The 20,595-nt window shown below is 33.1% G+C and overlaps 1 protein-coding gene across 6 annotated transcripts in view; it reads left to right on the top strand.

Annotated features, from left to right (window-relative positions):
- DMXL1 (Dmx like 1) overlaps positions 1–20,595 on the top strand; it is a 125,778-nt gene that overhangs the window by 54,716 nt on the left and 50,467 nt on the right. For 4 of the 6 annotated variants that reach the window (XM_055550288.1, XM_055550259.1, XM_055550252.1 and 1 more), the window contains 12 exons: positions 764–871; positions 2,582–2,751; positions 3,287–3,384; positions 4,380–4,545; positions 5,567–5,828; positions 7,012–8,105; positions 8,645–8,836; positions 11,550–11,626; positions 12,870–12,997; positions 13,496–13,744; positions 14,081–14,194; positions 18,852–19,030. In XM_055550288.1, the coding sequence (XP_055406263.1) occupies positions 764–871; positions 2,582–2,751; positions 3,287–3,384; positions 4,380–4,545; positions 5,567–5,828; positions 7,012–8,105; positions 8,645–8,836; positions 11,550–11,626; positions 12,870–12,997; positions 13,496–13,744; positions 14,081–14,194; positions 18,852–19,030 (2,837 nt within the window). The remainder of the gene's footprint in view (positions 1–763; positions 872–2,581; positions 2,752–3,286; positions 3,385–4,379; positions 4,546–5,566; positions 5,829–7,011; positions 8,106–8,644; positions 8,837–11,549; positions 11,627–12,869; positions 12,998–13,495; positions 13,745–14,080; positions 14,195–18,851; positions 19,031–20,595) is intronic. The other 2 variants (XM_055550272.1, XM_055550278.1) reach the window with 1 other exon arrangement.

Raw genomic sequence — 20,595 nt, 5'->3', positions numbered from 1 at the left:
ATAACAGACGAACCTACTAAAATTAGGTCTTCCCCTCACTTGGCATTTTTTATTTTTAATTTCCTGAGTTATGAATAAAATTTATAAAATTCCCATCAGATTTCAAGATCTGAAATTAACAGCCTAACCTTGTTCCTAGGGTGCACCCTTTGAACTTGGCTTGAAAGGAGAATGTGGGGTAATTTTAAGAAAAAAGAATAACAATAATAAAAATTAAAACTTTAAGAAAAGTTGGTTGTGAATTACAATATTAAATATTACTAGTAGATATTATTTCTTGATCTGACTATATTACAACTGTTTGTTTTTCTTCATCTAAAGTAAAAATCAGGTCCCGCTACCATGTAGCCATTTCTTCTAGTGTTAACAGTTACTGGATGGGGTATATGACTTGGATCAATATGGAAAATATTGTACCACGTACCACAGAGGTTAAACTTTTTTAAAATTCTGTCAGATTTTAATTTAAATATTCATGTCAGAGGAGATTATATTATTAAAAAAAATCAGAAATCCTGAGTCAATTTGTTCTCTTTATTAGTTTTTAAATTATTTAACTATACAGCTTTTCCTATAATGTATAATGGTATAGAAAAAAAGAAAGATAATATTTAGATTGATAGCTTTTGTCAGTTTCACAATGTTTTACCCTGAATTTGGTGCTGTGACATGCCCTGCTTGCCAGAATTATTATCGCTCACTTGTGTTTTGCTCTTGAAATGGGTTTTTATAGGTAAAAATACTTTTTTTTTCTGTTTTATAGGTGGAGAAACTCTTGATGAATGTGGCTTGAAATTTCTTCTGGCTGTTCGACTTCATACTTTTCTTACAACTTCTCTTCCAGCTTATCGAGCTCAACTCCTTCGCCAAGGTGATTTGGTAGTAATCTAGTAAAAGGAAGTAAGCCAAGTGTAAGAGAGGTTTAAGAACATTTAAGTTTTCTTTGCCTGGATATGATCATGACAAGTTTGATACATTCTGAATTTCCTTAATTTGTGTTAAAAACATTGGCTTTCCCCTCATCTTCTTTGCTTTAAAATACTGAAATTTTTTTCATAGAGTTAGTGAAGAAATGAATTTTGGACAATTGAATATTATATCATATGTTTTCAAATGCATTATACATTATAGGCCAATTAGTATTGTTTCATTCTCTTTAATTTCTTTAAATTTTCTTTATTCTCCTTTTTGATTGACATCCATCTAAATTCATTTTCCCCCAAATTTGAGTATAATTTGAATAGATAAATAATATATACTCAATTTTAATTGTTTTACAAAGAAAGAATACAGAACATAGAAAATAAAAATCTTTCCACTCCCCAAACTGCTATTAACATTAATATGTATTTCAGATATTAGTTTAATAACATTTCAAATACTTTTATATTATTAGTCAGGACTCCAAAGTAACAGAAATACTTTACTTAAATTTAAGGTAACTTAAATGAAACAAGGTATTTATTGACTCAGTACCCCCAGGTTTAAGAAATAGAGCCAGCTTCTCGGATTATTGGATCTAAAAGTTTAAGCAGTGTTGTTGGAACTCTACAGCTTAACCTTTACTCATTGGTCTCTGTCTCTTGCCTCTCTCTTCTTCCTCCTCCCTTTCATTTTGCTTTTAGTCTCAGAAAAGAGAAGCTAAAATTCTAAGTCAGATATTTATTTATTTATTTATGAAAAATTATTGAACTTGGTTGAGAGATATTAGGGAATCTAAAAATAATTTAGAACTACAGTCTATTCACAGTATAGATGTTTATTTGTTTTTTATTTACAGTTTATTTCCAAAGACATTTACTTCATTCAGTAATGCTAAACAAAATGTAATTTGAAGAGACAAAATAGAAACTGAATGATTAACACCACATTTGTGAGCCAATAGATCAAGAGACTTGCTGATGTAAATGATACTTTATAAATACAAAAGTATCTTATTAATATGGTGATATGGGGTAATAAAAGTTATTATGTGCTAGGTGCTATCCCAAATGCTTCAACTATATTATTTCTTTTAATCCTCACAAGAATGTAATGAGGTAGGTGCCACAATTATTCACATCTTATAAATAAGGAAATTGAGGAATCTAAGAGACTAAGTAACTTACCCATAGTTATATAGTTAGGATGGAGCTGGAATTTAATTTATGCATTTTAGACTCCAGAGTTTTTGCAGTCTTAAGTTCTGTTCACCATCTGTATTATCTCATGCTTTTTTAATTCCATGGAATTAAATCCACACGACACATATTGACCAAAGGAGATCAAACAAACTAGAGAATAGAAAGACTCAGCACAGTGGCATTTGTCCATAAGCATTTTTAATCTTTTTTTAAAAAATATATTTTAATTATAGACAATATGTGCTCATTGTAGAAAATATTGATGTGATCAAGTTATTTGGAGGAGCAAGATAAAAAACCAACACATATTCCCTCCAACCTCAAACATTTAATAATTATAACTCTGTAAGTCTTACATATAAACTTTTAGGCATTTCTGTTGCAAATATGAGCATTCATTTCTGATCATAATTATATAGTCATATTTCTTATAAACATTATTTATGATATTTGTTCAGGACTCTCTACTAGTCATTTTGCCTGGGCATTTCATTCAGTAGCAGAAGAAGAACTACTGAACATGTTGCCAGCGATGCAAAAAGACGATCCCACGTGGTCTGAACTTAGAGCTATGGGTGTGGGGTGGTGGGTCCGGAATGCCCGCATTCTACGCAAGTGCATAGAAAAGGTGAGTGTTTTATTTTGGTGTAAAAATGAAATAATATGTATTGCATGTTTATTGAAATGATATTCCATATTTACTCTCCTGTTACTCTTTAAGCAGTAAAGTCCTTTTAAGTAGTCTTTATATTTCAGGATAGCATGTTAATATAATTTTTTAAAATTTATATTCTAATTCTTAAATTGCTAGTTGATATATTTATTTAGTAGTATATATCTGATATATCTGTCTTTTACATATAGTATATATGCACATTTAGGAAAATAAAACAGTACTCAAGAACTTGTCATGGAAAGCTTAGTCCTGTTTCTACCTCTTTGTGACCTTGATTACTTTTGTAATTATAAAATAAACAAATAAATTTACATGTACATATGCATGTGTTCATTCACGTATTTTTTTTAATTTATTGAACATTTAAGTAGAGAATGTATGACAGTTTATCTATAAAGAAAATTATTTGTTTACTTAAAAACTGTTTCTCTGAAATTTTGACCAATACTTTCTTTTTTTTTTTTTCACCAATACTTTCTAATTACAGGTAGCCAAAGCAGCCTTTTATAAAAAGAATGATCCTTTAGATGCTGCCATTTTTTACCTAGCAATGAAAAAGAAAGCTGTGATTTGGGGATTATATAGGTAGGTGAAAAAATGAAAAACTTTCCATAAAGAGTATGAAGTAAAGATTTATTGTGCTTGTTAGTGTGGTTCATGTAGATTGTTAGTTATTTTTGTATTTAGCAAACTTCATGTGAAAGAAGCCCAGGTGTCTGCTAGAGCAAAAGAATGTTGATGAGGTCACATTCAGTTTTTTTTAGGTTTATTAGTCCAGAAAAACATCTTTTTGCTTATTTTAATAACGTCTTATGATGCTCTGGTAGGGCAAAGAACTAAACCGGAAACTTCTATCTAGAATGGGGAAGAAGATGAATTGGTGGAGTTTTGAAAATGCATCTACCCTCTGCCCTGTCAGGAGCTCTTGGACCAGACTTAACCTTCCAAACCACTCTTTTCCTAAGGGCCCTGACCCCGTTCTTGAGCTAGGGTCATTTAGAATTTTTCTCATTCACTTGTCCTCAGCTAGGCTTGGTGAATGTGATGGCCATAAATAGTTCACTCTTCATTTGGGATTCAGTCTAGGTGTATCCATATGAACAGTAATAACCTTTGGTGAAAATCGTGGTATCAGTCAGTTCTTTCAGAGACTAGATTTTAGTCTCTTAAAAGTTTTACTTGAGGACAGATTCCTTGGTGATGATGATTTTTATCATCAGAGTCATCCTCAGGTGGGCAGTTGGGGGTACGTACAGGCAATTGATTAAATGGTAAAGTAACAGAATTTAATATGTTATATATTTTGTATAGATTTTAAAATTATTTCTCAAACTGCTGCTAATGCAGTTTTATTTGTAATTTAAAAGAATTTTTTTTCAGTAATCTCTGAAATTTATGTGAAAAAGTAAATGTTTACCATAAATGTTCTTTTTGCTAAGAAAAGAAACAGATGTGTACTAATTTATGAACTGCTAATTGTTTCTTTTGAGTTTTAACTTCTAAGTGGCTAACTTCATAAAGTTGGTTCTGATGTAGAAACTTTATGTTCCAAAATTTTCATATTTTATTTTTCTTTATAGATCCCAAAAAGACTCCAAGATGACACAGTTTTTTGGACACAATTTTGAGGATGAGAGATGGCGTAAAGCAGCTTTAAAGAATGCTTTTTCTTTGTTAGGAAAACAACGATTTGAACATTCAGCAGCATTTTTTCTTTTAGCTGGTTGCCTCAGAGATGCAATTGAGGTATGAGTGATTTTTTTTAAAAAGTATCATTGTCATCCTTTTAAGCTCTTTATGGTTTAAATTTTTTTTTAATTTCAACTTAAGTATAATGGAACTAACACAAGGCTTAATGCATAAAGTAACTGGTAATACTTAATAGTGACTTTAAAATTTTGTCATTTAGCTTGAATGATATTTATATGGAATTAAAATTAACCAGGTTGTGTTGGTTGAGATAGGGAGTTGATCTGCCTCCTAAGAATATTTATGAACAGGTTAAAAAAAGAAAAAATTTGTCCTATCATTTTAAACATGTGTTTGTGTACTGAGTTGCTTAAGTCATGTGTGAATGTGTGGACTGTAGCCCACCAGGCTCCTCTGTCTATGGGATTCTCCAGGCAAGAATAGTGGAGTGGGTTGCCATGCCCTTTTCCGGGAGATCTTCCCCACCCAGGGATCAAGCCTGAGTCTCCTGCATTGCAGGTGGATTCTTTACTGCTGAGCTAGTGGGGAAGCCTCATCACTTTAAATATATTTGGACCTATATTTGGCTCTGTGTTAGTTGATGAAACTTAGCAAATTGTTAACTGATTATTTCTTAGTAAACCTTATAAGAAGTTATAAATATTTAAAATATAACATTTCTGTCTCAAATTGCCCTTTTGCTCAGAGTTTCATACAAATGATTCAAAACAGCTTTTTGATTTGGAAACATTAGTCTGCTGAGGTGGATGGGAAAGAGTGAAAACTCAAAGTTAAAACAAAATATGTCATTTAAATTGATGTTATTAGAATTATTCAGTATTTTTCCGTTAGACTAAGTCTTTTTGCAAATGTATACTTAGTACTACCTAAACGACCACCACCACCACTTAGTACTACCAGTTAAATTAACATAAGTGTTGTCAAGTGGATTTGCTGAAGTAAGCAGCATGTTTTACTTATTATCCTTGTTCACTAACTTCAGATATTGTCAGTTTGAGTCTTTTACCTTAAAACAAAAGATACCCTTATTTATAAAGAATATTTCTTCCTTTTGAAGGTATGTCTTGAGAAACTGAATGACATTCAGTTGGCTCTTGTAATAGCAAGACTCTATGAGTCTGAATTTGATACATCTGCAACGTATAAATCTATTTTACGTAAAAAAATTTTGGGAATTGATTCTCCTGTCAGTGAACTCAATATGTTGAATATAAATATGCATTATGATCCTTTCCTTCGAAGTATGGCATACTGGATTTTAGAAGATTATAGTAGTGCTCTGGAAACATTAATAAAGCAACCTATCACAAAGGATGATGGTAAGTTACACTTCTAAGATCTTAATTATTAAGAGTTTACCAGGTTCAGAACACACTGTTGGATGCCAAGGATAACGCAAAGCAAATTGAAGACATAAATGGCCCAAGACTTTATGGTTTAGTTGGGGACACAGAGTTATGTATACAGTTTATTACCTGCCTCCTGCCCTCCCAGGAAGTTAAATCCTTTGAAAGCCAAGGGCTTTGGATTTTCTGTTTTTATGAATTCAGTGTATTGAACAGAGATGTATCAACATCGATGAATATAAATTCATATAATTCATTGAATTATAAAATTCAAATTCATTGAATATAAATGTTTTGAAGAAAATAGTGATATACAGTGAAAGAAAAGTGGTTGGATTTGGACTATAATTTTAATGTTGACTAGATAGGACTGAATTGGATATGGAATTTGAAGGGAATGAGAGTCAAGTTTAACTCCTGAGTTTTTAGTTTGAGCAGTGGGTAAATGATAGTGGGAAGGCTAGGAGCAGATCTTAGGGAGTGTTGCTTTAGATAGAAAAGGCTTCTCAGATAAGGTGACCTTTGACATCAAATCTAATTGAAATGAGTGAGTAATCAGCCAATGCAGATATCTGAGTAAAGAGTGATTTTTAGGCCAAGGGCACAGTAAATAAAAAGGCCTTGAGGCAAGATTATGTACATGTAAGTGGAAATACAATGTAGGCCTTCGGATATAGTGTTCTAGATTCACAGGTTGGAGTTGGGACTAGAACTAGAGATGTGCAGGTTATCACATAGAGGTAGTATTTAAAGCCATGGGGCTGTAGGGGTTCAACCAGGGAATGTAGATAGAGAAGAAGGCAAGTACTGAACTCTTGGACACTCAGCATTTCAAAGCAGAGAAGGTGAGGAAGATCTAGCAAAGCAGACTGACTGAGAAGTTGTATCCAGGAAAGGAGGGGAAAAAGAACTACGTTTTAAAATATCTCAGATTATTACTTGAAGAGATGTGAAATCAGCAAACCTTTGTTGTCCTACTGTGTTAGAACACTTTCATTACAAATGTGTTCTTGTCTATTCAATGCTATGTATTAGTGTGGTCTTCTAAATTTTTCTCATAAGACCAGGTAGATACTGGTGTCATGATAGAGAAAAGGGGCCACACACATAACTCTTGAAGAATTTTTCTTGGCTCATGAAATGAATTTACTTTCAGATCAAGTCATGATGTCAGCCTGCAATCCTGCAGTTTTTAATTTCTACAATTACCTAAGAACACATCCTCTTTTGCTGAGACGTCATTTTGGATCATCTGATGCATTTTCCACACACATGAGTTTAACAGGAAAAAGTGGACTAGCAGGAACAATTAATTTAAGTGAAAGAAGATTATTTTTTACTACTGCCAGTGCTCATTTAAAAGCTGGCTGCCCTATGCTGGCTTTGGAGGTGTTATCAAAGATGCCAAAAGTCATCAAGAAAACAAAACCTTTTTGTAGAATATCTAGTTTTTTGGATACTAGTAAAGACTGTTCTCCCTCTTCTCCATTAAAATTGGATGCAAGGGAAGATAAGTCTTCAGCAATTGATTGGTCACAGTCTCTAATGAATGGTTTTGGATCTTCTTCAGAGGGTTCCTCAGAGAAGCAATCAAACTCCACTCTTTCTTTTGACTGGAGCCAACCAAGTATTGTATTTCAGGATGATTCTTTAGAATTAAAATGGGACAGTGATAACGATGAAGAAAATGAGGATGTCCCACTTTCAATGAAAGAACTAAAACCTTTAGAGGGTAAAATTGGGAAAAAAATGGATGAAACAAGTTCTAATTACACAGAATCTCTCAGCGCATTAGATGAAAATGACATTTTACATCCATCAGAAGATGTAATTGCAGTTCAGTTAAAATTTAGAGCCTGTTTAAAGATTCTCACAGTAGAACTTCGTACTTTATCTACTGGCTATGAAATAGATGGTGGAAAACTGCGATATCAGCTATACCACTGGCTTGAAAAAGAGGTGATAGCCCTTCAGAGAACTTGTGACTATTGTTCACATCCTGAGGAAGTACAGTCTGCATTTGGCGAAAATGGAGATGCAGTTGAACTAAATGAGGATGCTGAAGATTTGCTTCATCAAACAAAAGTGAAACAACTGAGAGAAAATTTTCAGGAAAAAAGACAGTGGCTTTTGAAATATCAGTCTCTCTTGAGGATGTTTCTTAGTTATTGCATACTTCATGGATCCCATGGTGGGGGTCTTGCATCTGTAAGAATGGAATTGATTTTGCTTTTACAAGAATCTCAGCAGGTATGTAACTTACATGATAACCAGTCAAAATAGTACTTTTATGAAAAACAGTTTTTGAGATTGCTTTAAAAAATATTCAAATCGTTGATTGTCTTAATTATGGTTACTTTCAAGAATGTTACTTTTTGTTGCACTTCATATTGTGAATTTCTGGAGTTGTGAATGTATTGTGGCTTAAGGACAGTTTCATGTCAGACCCTAAGGTCTGCTTGCTGCTGCTGCTAAGTCACTTCAGTTGTGTCCGACTCTGTGCGACCCTATGGACAGCAGCCCACCAGGCTCCTAGGTCTGCTTAGTTCATATTAAACAGTCTTATATGAAGGCTTTGCGAGGTGATAATAAGAGAATATTATCCCATCGTTATTCATTATAATCGGTGGAAGGTTGACCACCTCAGGTCCCTTCTAACTCTGAAAAAGTTTCTGTTTTGCTTTTAATTTTTAATCATTCTGAAGTTTTTAAAAGAGACCCCTGACTTACTTAAGTAATGGATTATAACTATAAATAGTTGATTAACCTTTTTTCCCTTTGTTTTTAAGGAAACAGCAGAACCAATATTTCCTAGCCCTCTTTCAGAACAGACCTCAGTACCTCTCCTCTTTGCTCGTACAGCCAGTGCCAAAACAGTTGTTGCCAATCCATTGTTGCACCTTAGTAATCTAACACATGATATTCTACATGCCATAATTAACTTTGATTCACCACCCCATCCTGATATCCAGAGCAATAAAGTAAGTATGTTTGGTTTCAAACGTTTAATTAAGCTATATACTGTCATAAAGCTAAGAGGTAAGTGTTAAGGCTTTTTATAAATGATTTAAACATCATCCTATGCTTAGTGATTGTTACGTAGCCAAGTTTGTATTGAATTTGATCAAAGAAAACTTGACTGTAGGTCAGGCTCATTTTACCTGTATCATTTACCGAAAGAGTACTTCATTTTTTAACTTTCATTTTATCTTATTTAACCATTTCATTTAGGTAAGAATAATAATATGTATGTGTGCTTTTATGATTAATTCTTTAGTGTACGCTTAGCCAAAAAAAAAAAAAACATGCTGATTGCTTTTTAGAGACAGAAACAGTATTGTGTTAAAGAACTAGTATGTAAGTATCTTTTTTTTTTTTTCTCATAGTCTGTCATCTGATTCTGTCCTACCTCACAAGCTGTGATATTCTGTTTCCATTTTCTTCTTGTTTAATGGTAGCCTTTCTTACAGTTTTACCCTCCTGGATAACCTAACCCATATAAATTAATTTTGCCCCTTTATTTCTTGTACTGCCCAGTAGAATAAATGCCCACATTGCATATTATAGAATTAGGAATTTAATTTTCCTCAGATTATGCTAATTTTAAGCAAATTTCATTCCATATTTAACTTTAATAATAAACATATCCCTGATGTATCAGCTTCTGCTGCTTAAAAACCACCCTGAAACATTAGTATTAATAGCTAAAAATAGCTATGATTTATTTTGCTCATGATTCTATGGATTGGCTCAACAGTTCTTCCAGTTTGAGCTAGCTGGATTGATAGCTGGATATCTCATTTGTCTTTGGTCAGCAAACATGTTGGTTAATTCTGGATAAGTTGCTGCTGCTGCTGCTAAGTCGCTTCAGTTGTGTCCGACTCCGTGCGACCCCAGAGACGGCAGCCCACCAGGCTCCCCCGTCCCTGGGATTCTCCAGGCAAGAACACTGGAGTGGGTTGCCATTTCCTTCTCCAATGCACGAAAGTCAAAAGTGAAAGGGAAGTCACTTAGTTGTGTCCGACTCTTCGTGACCCCATGGACCTCCGTCCATGGGATTTTCCAGGCAAGAGTACTGGAGTGGGATGCCATTGCCTTCTCCACTGGATGACCTAAGATGGCCTTATTTACTTTCTGGTGGTTGGTGGGCCATCTGCAAGACTGTCAGGAGACGTTAGGATGACCAGAGACTCTGAAATGTGTTTCAGCTACCAGTAGGCATGCTTAGAGTATTAGACTGTGTTCTCTAAAGAAATAGAATCGAAAGGGGGTGTGAGTGTGTGTTTATAGAAAGAGGCTTATTTTAAGCAATTGACTCACTTCATTATGGAGGCTGAGAAGTCTCAAGATCTTTTGTCGGCATGCTGGAGACCCAGGAGAACAGATCATGTAGTTCCAGTCTGAGTCCAAAGGCCTGAGAGCCAGGGTAACTGATGATGTAAGTTCCAGTCCAAATACCAGCAAGCCTGAGATTCAAGAAGAGCCATTGTTTCAGTTCTTGTCTGAAAGTAGAAGATCACCAGTGTCCCACCTCAATGCAGCCAAGCAGAAGTTTCCTCATACTCAGCCTTTTTGTTCTATTCAGGTACTTCAATTGATTGGGTAAGGCCCACTCACAGACTACCAATTCAAATGTTAATCTCATCCAAAATCACCCTAACAGACAAACCTAGAATAACAGTTGACCTAATGTCTACGCACCCCTTGGCCCAGTCAGATGGACACGTGAAGTTAACCATTTCACCTGGGTTGTTTCATATAGTGGTTTCAGGGGTCTAAAGAGCCAGAGTAAAATTTGCAAGGCTTTTAGAGAACTAGGTTCAGAAATAACATGTCACTTTTGCTGTGTCCTCTTGCACAAACCAAGTCACAAGTAAGCCCAAACTCATTAAGTGGAGAGACAGACTCTGCCTTTTCATTAGAGAAGCTAGAAATATTATTTTTGCAGTCTCCCATATGTGGTCTTTGCCGTGTTTGTTTATATGATGCTATCCTTGACTTTAATTCATGTCACATGTCTATTGATAATTGAAGGAAAAATAGCAATTAGATTTTAATCTGCACAAGAGAGTATCATACTTCATAATTAGATCAGGAACCTGGTTTTTTAAATAGTCTGCTTTCTTACCTAGATTAAGCTTCTCCTTCATCCTCAGATCTACTTCTGTTAGTTCTCTTGTCATGCCATGTTTAGAGCTCTGTCTTCCTTAATATAAGCATTTTCCTTCAGTTGCTGTCTTTCATACCTTTCCCTTTCTCAAAAGTTTCACTCTCTTCAAATTGTTTTCTGTAGTAACTTGAATAATTCATAAGTGAACTGTAATTATCAGGCAGGGCTTTACGTTTTGGTTGAGGAGGGAACAGGTTGAGTCTTGGAGAGCTTGCTTTTAACACATGGCTTATTGCTCTGCTGAATAGCTAACATCTGTTCTCATTTGCCCTTAAAATAGAAATTAGGTAGCCGTTGTGTATTTTATAATTTCTGCCAGAGGCCTCAGGTTTTATTTGTGTCTGTGTGTGTATTTGTAGTGAGACATCTCCAGACAGAAATGAGTATTAAGGAAAAGAAGGAAATAGTTTATTAGGGCAAAATAGTTTTTTCATCTTTTTTAAAAATGCTAATTATATTAGGCCTTGAAAAAGGTTCGGTTTTTAAAAGTTATAAATTAATTTTGTGGGTTTTTTTTCCCCCAGGTATATGTAATGCATACGTTAGCAGCCTCACTTTCTGCTTGTATCTATCAGTGCCTTTGTGGTGGTCATAATTACAGGTAAATATCTTCTTGTGAAATTTAAGAATGTTTGTAGTAACTGCTGAGGTTTGAGAATTTGTGTGCTCTTGCTTTAGGAATATGTATACAGCAGTCTACTTTAGCTAATGCAAAAAGCATATGGAGAAATGTTGAGTCATTTTTTCTCATCTTTGAAGTTTTAGCATTTGTCTTTATGGCAAATGCATCTCAAGTTAAACTCTTTACAATTATTTAACTGCCTTTTATTGATCACTGCCTAATGCTAGACATTGTGATATCACTGGAATAAGATCTCCTTCCTTAAGGTCATGCTAATTAGAGACAAACATGTAAACTTATAAATGATATGTAGTATGACATCATACTGATATGTACTCTATCATTGATCATGATAGACATGATAGACAGTAAAAGGCTCAGGGAACACAGAGGAGGGAGTGACTGGCTTGGAACTAAGAAAAATTTTACACTGTCCTTGATGTTTATGATTTTCTTCTTTATGTCCTAAGGTTTCACTGTAATTTTTCTAGGCTTTTGAAACATATTGTTTGACACTATGGGGTTATATCTTTCTTTGCAATTCTCTTATTCTATTTCTTCAAGTATTTTATCTTCTCTCTTCTCTTTCCTTTTATGAGACAGATATTGGAACTCGTGGATCCCTTTTTTCTTTTAGGTTTCCTCTTAAATGATCTATTTATTTCTTTTATTTTTGCTTCATTTCAGAAGAAATCCTGTCTTCATTTTCCAGACACTAATTCATTCTTCCATGTTTTTCATTAAACTTCTGCTATCTGGTGCATGTACCTGACACAGCCTACCCTGATGTAGGGTAGACTAGCCATTAAATGTCAAACTGAACCTAAACTGACTTTGTTTTCAACTTTGTTATTGATATATAAATTATATACCTTTGTGATATATAAGCTTCCTATTTGTGGTCAATAATAGTTTTCTCATTTGTATGTATTTTATGACTTTCAGTAAATATATTTAAAAGCTGTCATATCTGTTTTAATTTAGAAAATTTAAAGGACACTTTGTTTTATTATAGTACTAGAGTATATAGTATAGTACTTAGATGTATGTAAAGCTGTATAACTAATACACAAAAGCTTGTATTTAAGTTACTCTAAATGTTAGATCTCAAACATAGAAATATTAAATGTGAAATTCGTTTTAGGTCATTCTTTGTTATTATTGTTTTATTGCAATTGGAGGTCACTATAGATAGTTATTATTTAAATTTTTTTTCTCTCAGTTCATTTCAAACAAATCAGTTTACTGGAATGGTGTATCAGACAGTACTGCTTCCCCATCGACATTCCTTAAAAACAGGAAGCTTAGATGAAGCCATAACTCCCAATACATCACCAGCTCAATGGCCAGGTATAAAAGTTATATATATATATGTGTATATATATATATATACACCCAAGTTTTTTCTTAGCTTTATTGAACTTAATCAGATGAGGAAAAAATAGGTTTGGTTTGGTTTTGTTGTGTGATAATCATTAAGTATTGTTAGAATTGATTCCAATTCATTATTCATCATTTACTACAAATTATCCAGTTATATAACATTAGTTTTTCCTTTATCATAATACTAAAATAACTCAAATGTTTTGTCATGTCATGTTTTATACTTTTGCTTTTGTTGTAATAAAAAACATTGTTATTTCCAGTGTCTGTGTAAATTGAACAGATAGCTCAACACTTGCTCATTAACTGCAATAACCTCTAGTGGTCTATGAAACTGTGGAAGAAAATATTTTTATCCTGATGCTATAACATTTTTTCAAAAATTAGGAATTGTAGTTAATTTTGTATTTATTAAATTTATTGTTAATGGTAGCTAATTGTAGCTATATTTGTTCTTTCTCCTAGGAATAACTTCTCTAGTTCAACTTTTGAATTCTTCTGGGGAGGAAGCCCAGTCAGGACTTACGATCTTGCTTTGTGAGATTCTCACAGCAGTGTATCTTAGTCTATTCATCCATGGCTTGGCAACACATTCTAGTAACGAACTATTTCGGATTGTGGCCCACCCTCTAAATGAAAAAATGTGGTCTGCTGTATTTGGTGGAGGTGCGCATGTTCCCAGCAAAGAACAAGCACACTCAAAAGCTTTACCTGGTTAGTTTTTAATCTGTTTTATTTTATTTTTGAAGGCTACCACTTTATTCATCTGAATGATAACTTTGTTAAATGTAATTACATTTTAATTTATTCACAGGAAGTTATGTTACAGACCATTTTCTTAGAGCATGAATAAATAGTTTTATGGAAAACATACAGTATGAAGTTTCTGGTGTAATTATTAAACTTTAAGATACTGGTACACCAGTGATTAGAACTGTCTAATGTAATTTAAAATCGTTTACTATTGAAATTTTCATTTGTTTTGAAAAATACTGTAACATTGGTTTTTGTTCTATCCCAAATACAGATTCTCTCTTCTTTTTTTGGCAGGAAGGTACTTTGCTATGCCTAGCCCACACCAGGTAGTGGTATTCTCCATGGAGTGTGTGGGCTTTTCCAAAGCTCTTTCAACCATCAGTTCTCATAGCCCTCCCAGTCTTGCAGGCAAGATATTAGCTTTAGAAATAGGCTTTTACAGTTCAGCTTGCTTTGTGTTGTTTTGGAAGGGTCGGGATACAGTGGGCCGATTTTATTTTGTTTGGCACTTAGAAAATTGAAAATTTTCCATTAATCAAGTCATATTTTTGATTTAAAACAATGATTAGCATTTTAGAAAACCATCCCTGCTTCTTTTATTCTGCTTTAGTTCTTCATTTTAATGTTTTCTATTCCTTAGACTTTAATGTATTTTTAAATGGGTAGAAATAAGGAAATGTCAGTGCTAATCGTGGTAAATCAGACTATGGCTTGAAGTGACTGGAAAAACATTTCAAATAAGGCTGCTTTATGTTTGCGTATCATGATTCTGGCCATTAGAGATTTTGGATTTCTAAGTGTTCATAATACCATGTAAAGTAAATATTTTAAACAATCCTATTATCTTTTCTAAACTTTTTGGTGTTAAAACTATATATGTTTATTTAAAGATTGAAACAAGCTTTTTGACCTGAAAAAAATGTTCATGATGTTTTCTGCCTTTGTTTTCTTTATTAGCCCATATGTGATAATTTTGGCTTTCAAATTTTAAATGATATTTTAATTTCTATAACGTCTCCTTTGAAATTTTTAAAGAGTAATTTCCAGTGCTTAATTTTTTATATGGATGAAAATAGAAAAGACTAACATGAAATTCACATTGGAATATATACTTGACTTCAGATATTTAAATTCATTTAAAGAACTTTCAAAGTCTAAGAGGGAGTATAGTTTATAGGCTTACTGAAAGTGAAAACTGTAATCATGTTAATGTAAAATATTATAAAGGGGATAAATTCTTGAAATAGAATGTCCACACACTTATGAAAAATTAAAAATACATTCTTACTAACCAGTCAGCAAGTCTCAATTTTAACAATTCTAGAACATTTCTGAGCACAGATACATAAACAGCTTTACTCGAAGTCCAGGTTGTTCTTTGTTTAACCACTCAGATTTAGCTGTTTTTAGTTGTAAATACCATGCAAAAAACTCTTATCTCACCACTTATCAAATCCTAAATAATCAAAGTGAAAAAAATTATCTGCATCTATATATTTAACCTCTTGGATTGGGACATGGTGTCCAAATAATACAGAATACTTAAAACATATGATTTACTCAGTGGTGAGGCTGGGTATAGCCACATATAAATTTTGTGATGCTTATCTGTCGATAAGAACCCAGAAACTATTCTGAATACAATCCGTCATGGATGTAACTGAAAGAGCATTTACAGAAAACATGGCATGATATGATTAATCAGTTTGCTAACCAGAAGAAAAAGAGTACGCTCATTTACTGATGAAGCCAAGGCATGCTGTTTCTAAAGCTGATTTAGTTTGTAAAGGAGCTGGTAGAAAAAAATAGAAAAACAGAAAAAAGGGAAGAAGTGAAGATAGTAAATAACAAAGGCAGTAATAGTAATTAAAAGTAGCAGTCCTGTGAGGCAGATAAACTGACAGTTGGAGAGACAAAATCTGAGAACAGAAAATTGGCAAAGGGACAAGCGGCGGTGACTTTCAGCATAAGGCAAGGTTCTGAAATCTCAGTTTGTGAAGGCATTATTATGTTGTTCTGAAAACACACCAACTAAAGCAGCACAGCAGCTTGATAAATTTTCGGTTGTAAGTAAGTAGCCTTGTGTGTTTGAGTTACTATTAAATGTAATCATGATGTCCCAGGAGTGTAATTGCATTAGATAATATTCAGTATACATTGTTGACCAAGGGAATAAAAAGATGTATTAGAAAAGTTGATCTGAATTCAGTGAAAAATAATATATATATTTATTTTTTAGTGTTTAGGTGTAGCAAAATGAAAACAGTTAAGTCTAAAACATTTCATTTTCCTGACAACCTATTCAGCTATTCAATATCAATGTATTGTATATTGAAGATGAAATACTTTCCTTATAACCCTTGAAAATCTTTTAAAAAGTTTTTTCATACACTTAGTACTGTGAAGTTTTTAAAAGTCACTGTTTTCCTTGTTCTGGTATAAATTCTGATTCTAGTATACTTTATAAAAATGGTCTTATGAACTAAATTATTTTTCTCTCTACAAGTCTATTATATAGTTAATGTACTGTTAATGACATAAAATTTAAATATGACTTAAGCTTTGTAATATGAGAAAATGGTAGATGATTTTTACTAGACTAGCTTGACAGGTCAGAATTCTTAACAAAAATGTTATTGTACATAAATCAGTATTTTTAATCAAACTTAATTTACTTTGTGATTTCCACATATGTTAATGTGGGATTTGCTTTTTTCTAATTAATTAAAACTGGTCTGGGTGTATGTTCATGGAGTTATTTTGTTATTATGGTAAACTTTTAAAGTAGATAGTTGAGCAGTAGCAGTTTTTGAAAAATTACTTTTTGTTTCTGTTAACAGTTAGAAATCCATACTTTTGCTTTTTATTGCATTTATAAAGCAAAGCAAAATATTTTAAGAATTTTTGTTGTGTTTCATAATACTTGCAGATGAAAGAATTGTCATTAATTCCCATGCATAACTTAGTTTTTGTTAACCCACTTTCTAGCTTCTTCATGCCCCTTATAATTCACAAGGTCTGTCTATATCCAAATTCCTTTTCATTTCTCCCTAATGCTGATTTTTCTTTTATTACTATTAAAGTGGCCATTTACTACCTTAATAATGGAACAGTACAGTCAGTTTGTATCCATAGAGTGGCATGCACATTGCTTGATATTTTATTATTAGCTTTTTTCAAAAACAAATGGTGAAGCACCCAGCAGCAGTATATATAGTCTCTATTGTAGTGCCCCTGAGCTTCAAGACTACTTGAATCCAACATGATTTAAGCCATAAAATTGTCTTAGGTCTTGCTGCAGTTTGAGGGAAAAGTGGGTGCACCTATTGTAATGACAAGCTTCAAGTCATTTCTAGTTTCCTAGGAGATACCACTAAGTCTTTTTACTTGTAGCATTTCCTGTAATATATCATTCAGTACTGTGAACCTGTTTGCCATTTCCCCACTGTTCTCCTTATTCATCAGAAGTGTTTGATAAGTTTTTTCCTTCTGAAATTGAATCTGTAATTTTAAACATTTCCCCATAGTGTGGTTAATTTCATTTTCGTGTCATGTGCCTGGATTCACACACTATACTTCGAAATGTTTTTCTCCCTTTTAAAAAACTGAAAACAAAACAAAACTTTGCTTTAAAAACTCTACGTAATTTTTATGACATAGCAAACTTGGTAAAACTATGAATTTAGCCTCGTAGGTTTTATTTTTCCCTCAACATCTATGTTCACATCATATGCCTTCTTATAATCTAAAAATAAAATAAGCAGAATGGTAATATTGGAGTCAAATGACATTTATCTTGGAACACAGCATTAATTTTTGACAGATTAAAAATACCTTTAAATTCTAAATTTTTTACTCAGTGAGAATTTGGTTAAAGCCATTGTTTAAGTTTTAGAATGTATATAAATGTGTGCCACAGATATATTAGAAACATGATTGTTGATTATCAATTGTTTATAAGATCAGAGGAAAAAAATTACACATTGATATGGTTCTTTTTAAAGTCATTTGAAAGATTATGTAATAATCATACCACTTTTTAGCAGTCTCTTAGTATACTAATTTTATGCATTTTATTTTATTTTTTTCTGAAATAACTAAATTATTCTATTAGAGTCAGCTTGGCTGTAACTTGATATAATGCATGAGCATGCTATTTATGCAAGCTGAGTAGCTCCAAGTAATAAAGCAAAATTGTATTACAGCACAAATACTTATATTCCTTGGAAGGTGAGTAACTTCTTGCTGGAATCATTGAAGAAGAATATTGGTTTGCCTTAATATGGAGTTGTTTACCTATCTATTAGACCATGCCTATGTCCAGGATATCCTTGATTTTCTACTGGTGATTTGCATCTTGTGACTTAGTCTTGATTAAAGATTTGTATAACTTGTTTTTCTTTGCTTATGCCCTTAATATTCTAAGGTAAAATAATAAAGGAATATTGACTCTAAAGTGTTTAGAAGTTAAAACAATAAAAACTGCATTTTCTTCCTCTTCTTTGTATTCCATTGACTAGAAAATTCTATCTCTAACCATTTCTAAAAGTCTGAATCAGTTTAGTAAGTAGTTGTGGTGTTTGAACTTTTTAATATTTTCAGTGAAAAATTAGTAGTAGTTTTTTAGGGGATAAGAGGCCAAGTGATTGCTGAAGAATCTTAGAATCATTGTCTTTAATTAATATTGACATCTCATGATACTGTTTTCCCTGCCCCCACCCATGAAACTCTTAAAAAAAAAAAAAAAGATGTAGACACTTTTCTGTCATGGTCTTAGCTAAATTATGGACTCGTTTATAGGAAGATATTACATCCTCTTCTATATACAATTTACATATACAATAAATGAACATTCAGAGAGTAAGGGACTAGATGAGATAAAAACAAAGATGGCTATACAAGATGATTTTTGTCTCAGTTCCTCCACTTACCTTACTATCATAGTAATCTCAGTTTTGTGTATGTACTTATTTGTAGTTAACCTTAAGTCTCATGTAAAAATAGATGAAATAAGTACAATGAAAATCGTGCTTATTTTAGTAATACTTTGTTTTGTTCTTATTAGTTTCTTCACTAGTGGAAGAAGGAGAGAAACAGAACAAACGTTTTAGGCCATCAAAAATGTCTTGCAGAGAATCTGCCTCAGTGACCTCTTCCTCACCACCAGTAAGCCAGGAGACACTGATAGTTAAAGAGAAGTTCATTCCACCTGAGCTCAGTATCTGGGACTATTTCATTGCCAAGGTAATACAAATGTTATCCAAATGATGATTTGTATAGTTAAACAGAAATGAAAATGTTTAAGTGTAATTGTTGGTGTTTCCAAATATTTTGCCACACAGGTTTAGAAAATGTTCATTTTATCAGGATAAATTATCACAGAATATATCCTAAAATATTTTGGGCATATTTCAACTGTTTTTTAAGGCAATTCTTGTATAAATTAAGATTTTTGCATTTTAAACAATGCAACATTCATAGGAAGATGAAAAGATAAATTGGCTACCACATTAATGCTAATGTGTGTGTGTATGTTAGTCGCTCAGTCTTGTCTGACTCTTTTGCAACCCCATAGACTGTAGCCAACTAGGTTCCTCTGTCCATGGGACTCTCCAGATAAGAATACTGGAGTGGTTTACCTTTCCCTTCTCCAAATGGTAATGTACTTGGTAGTGATTAAGGAATCAAGACTGCCAGAAGTCAAAGTGCCATCCAAACTCTAATTCCTTTTCTATACTGTAGTCCTACATTATCCTGATGTACTTAGATTTCAGTTTTTAGTTAAATAACATCAATCCCTCAACAATATTGTTCAAGTTTAAAGTTACCACAATTTATTCAATATGAGTAATTGCATAAAGTACAGACTTTCCTGCTAGCTCTTAGTCCATAAATCACTGTATAAACAATATATGCAACTCTTGATCGGTGCCAATCACAACAATTCTTTCAGAGTCTGTTAGTGATTGGTCATTTTGTACCTTTTATTCAGTATTCATTTCATTCACAGAAAAACATGTAGTTAGTTGTCTTGCCTCCCTACCTCCCATAATAAATGCAAGTGACATTTTACAAAACTGGCTAATCAGAACAGGAAATTAGCTGACAAAGTCAAGTGCAACTGGAAATGAAAAGTGAGTACTGGAAATAAAATTCAAATCAAATATAAAAAAAGTTTTAGAAAAAATAGCTAACTCTGGGATTTAACATTGCTGTCATTTGAGAGACTTTAGATATGCACCCAAGAGAAATTAGGACCAGCTTATCAACATAAATGAGGAAAGTTTGACAAAAGGATGGAGATGACCTAGAGATACTGAAATTGGGGGAAAAAACAAAAACAAAAACAAAAAACCTTCACATTAAAAGAACTCTGGGTAATATTTCACAACATTGAAAGTGCAATAAAAAGTTGGATATTGATACAAAGTTAGAAAGGAATTGACAATTTGCTAACAATTAGAAAAGATACTTGCTTTATATTCTGGGTTTTATAAAATTATAAGGCCAGCACTATTCAAAGCTTTCTTGATAAATTTTTTACAAAGAAATAAAACACTTTATAAATTCTCACTGATTCTAATTTTTCAGTTCAGTTCAGTTGCTCAGTGGTGTCCAACTCTTTGCAACCCCATGAACTGCAGCATGCCAGGCCTCCCTGTCCATCACCAACTCCCGGAGTTCACCCAAACTCATGTCCTTCGAGTCGGTGATGCCATCCAGCCATCTCATCCTCTGTCGTCCCCTTCCCTCCTGCCCCCAATCCCTCCCAGCATCAAGGTCTTTTCCAATGAGTCAACTCTTTACAT

The sequence above is a fragment of the Bubalus kerabau genome, chromosome 1, assembly GCF_029407905.1.
Source record: "Bubalus kerabau isolate K-KA32 ecotype Philippines breed swamp buffalo chromosome 1, PCC_UOA_SB_1v2, whole genome shotgun sequence".
Taxonomy (NCBI): Eukaryota; Metazoa; Chordata; class Mammalia; order Artiodactyla; family Bovidae; genus Bubalus; species Bubalus kerabau.
Note: the sequence above shows the minus strand (reverse complement) of the source record. Positions and strands in the feature narration are given on the sequence as shown.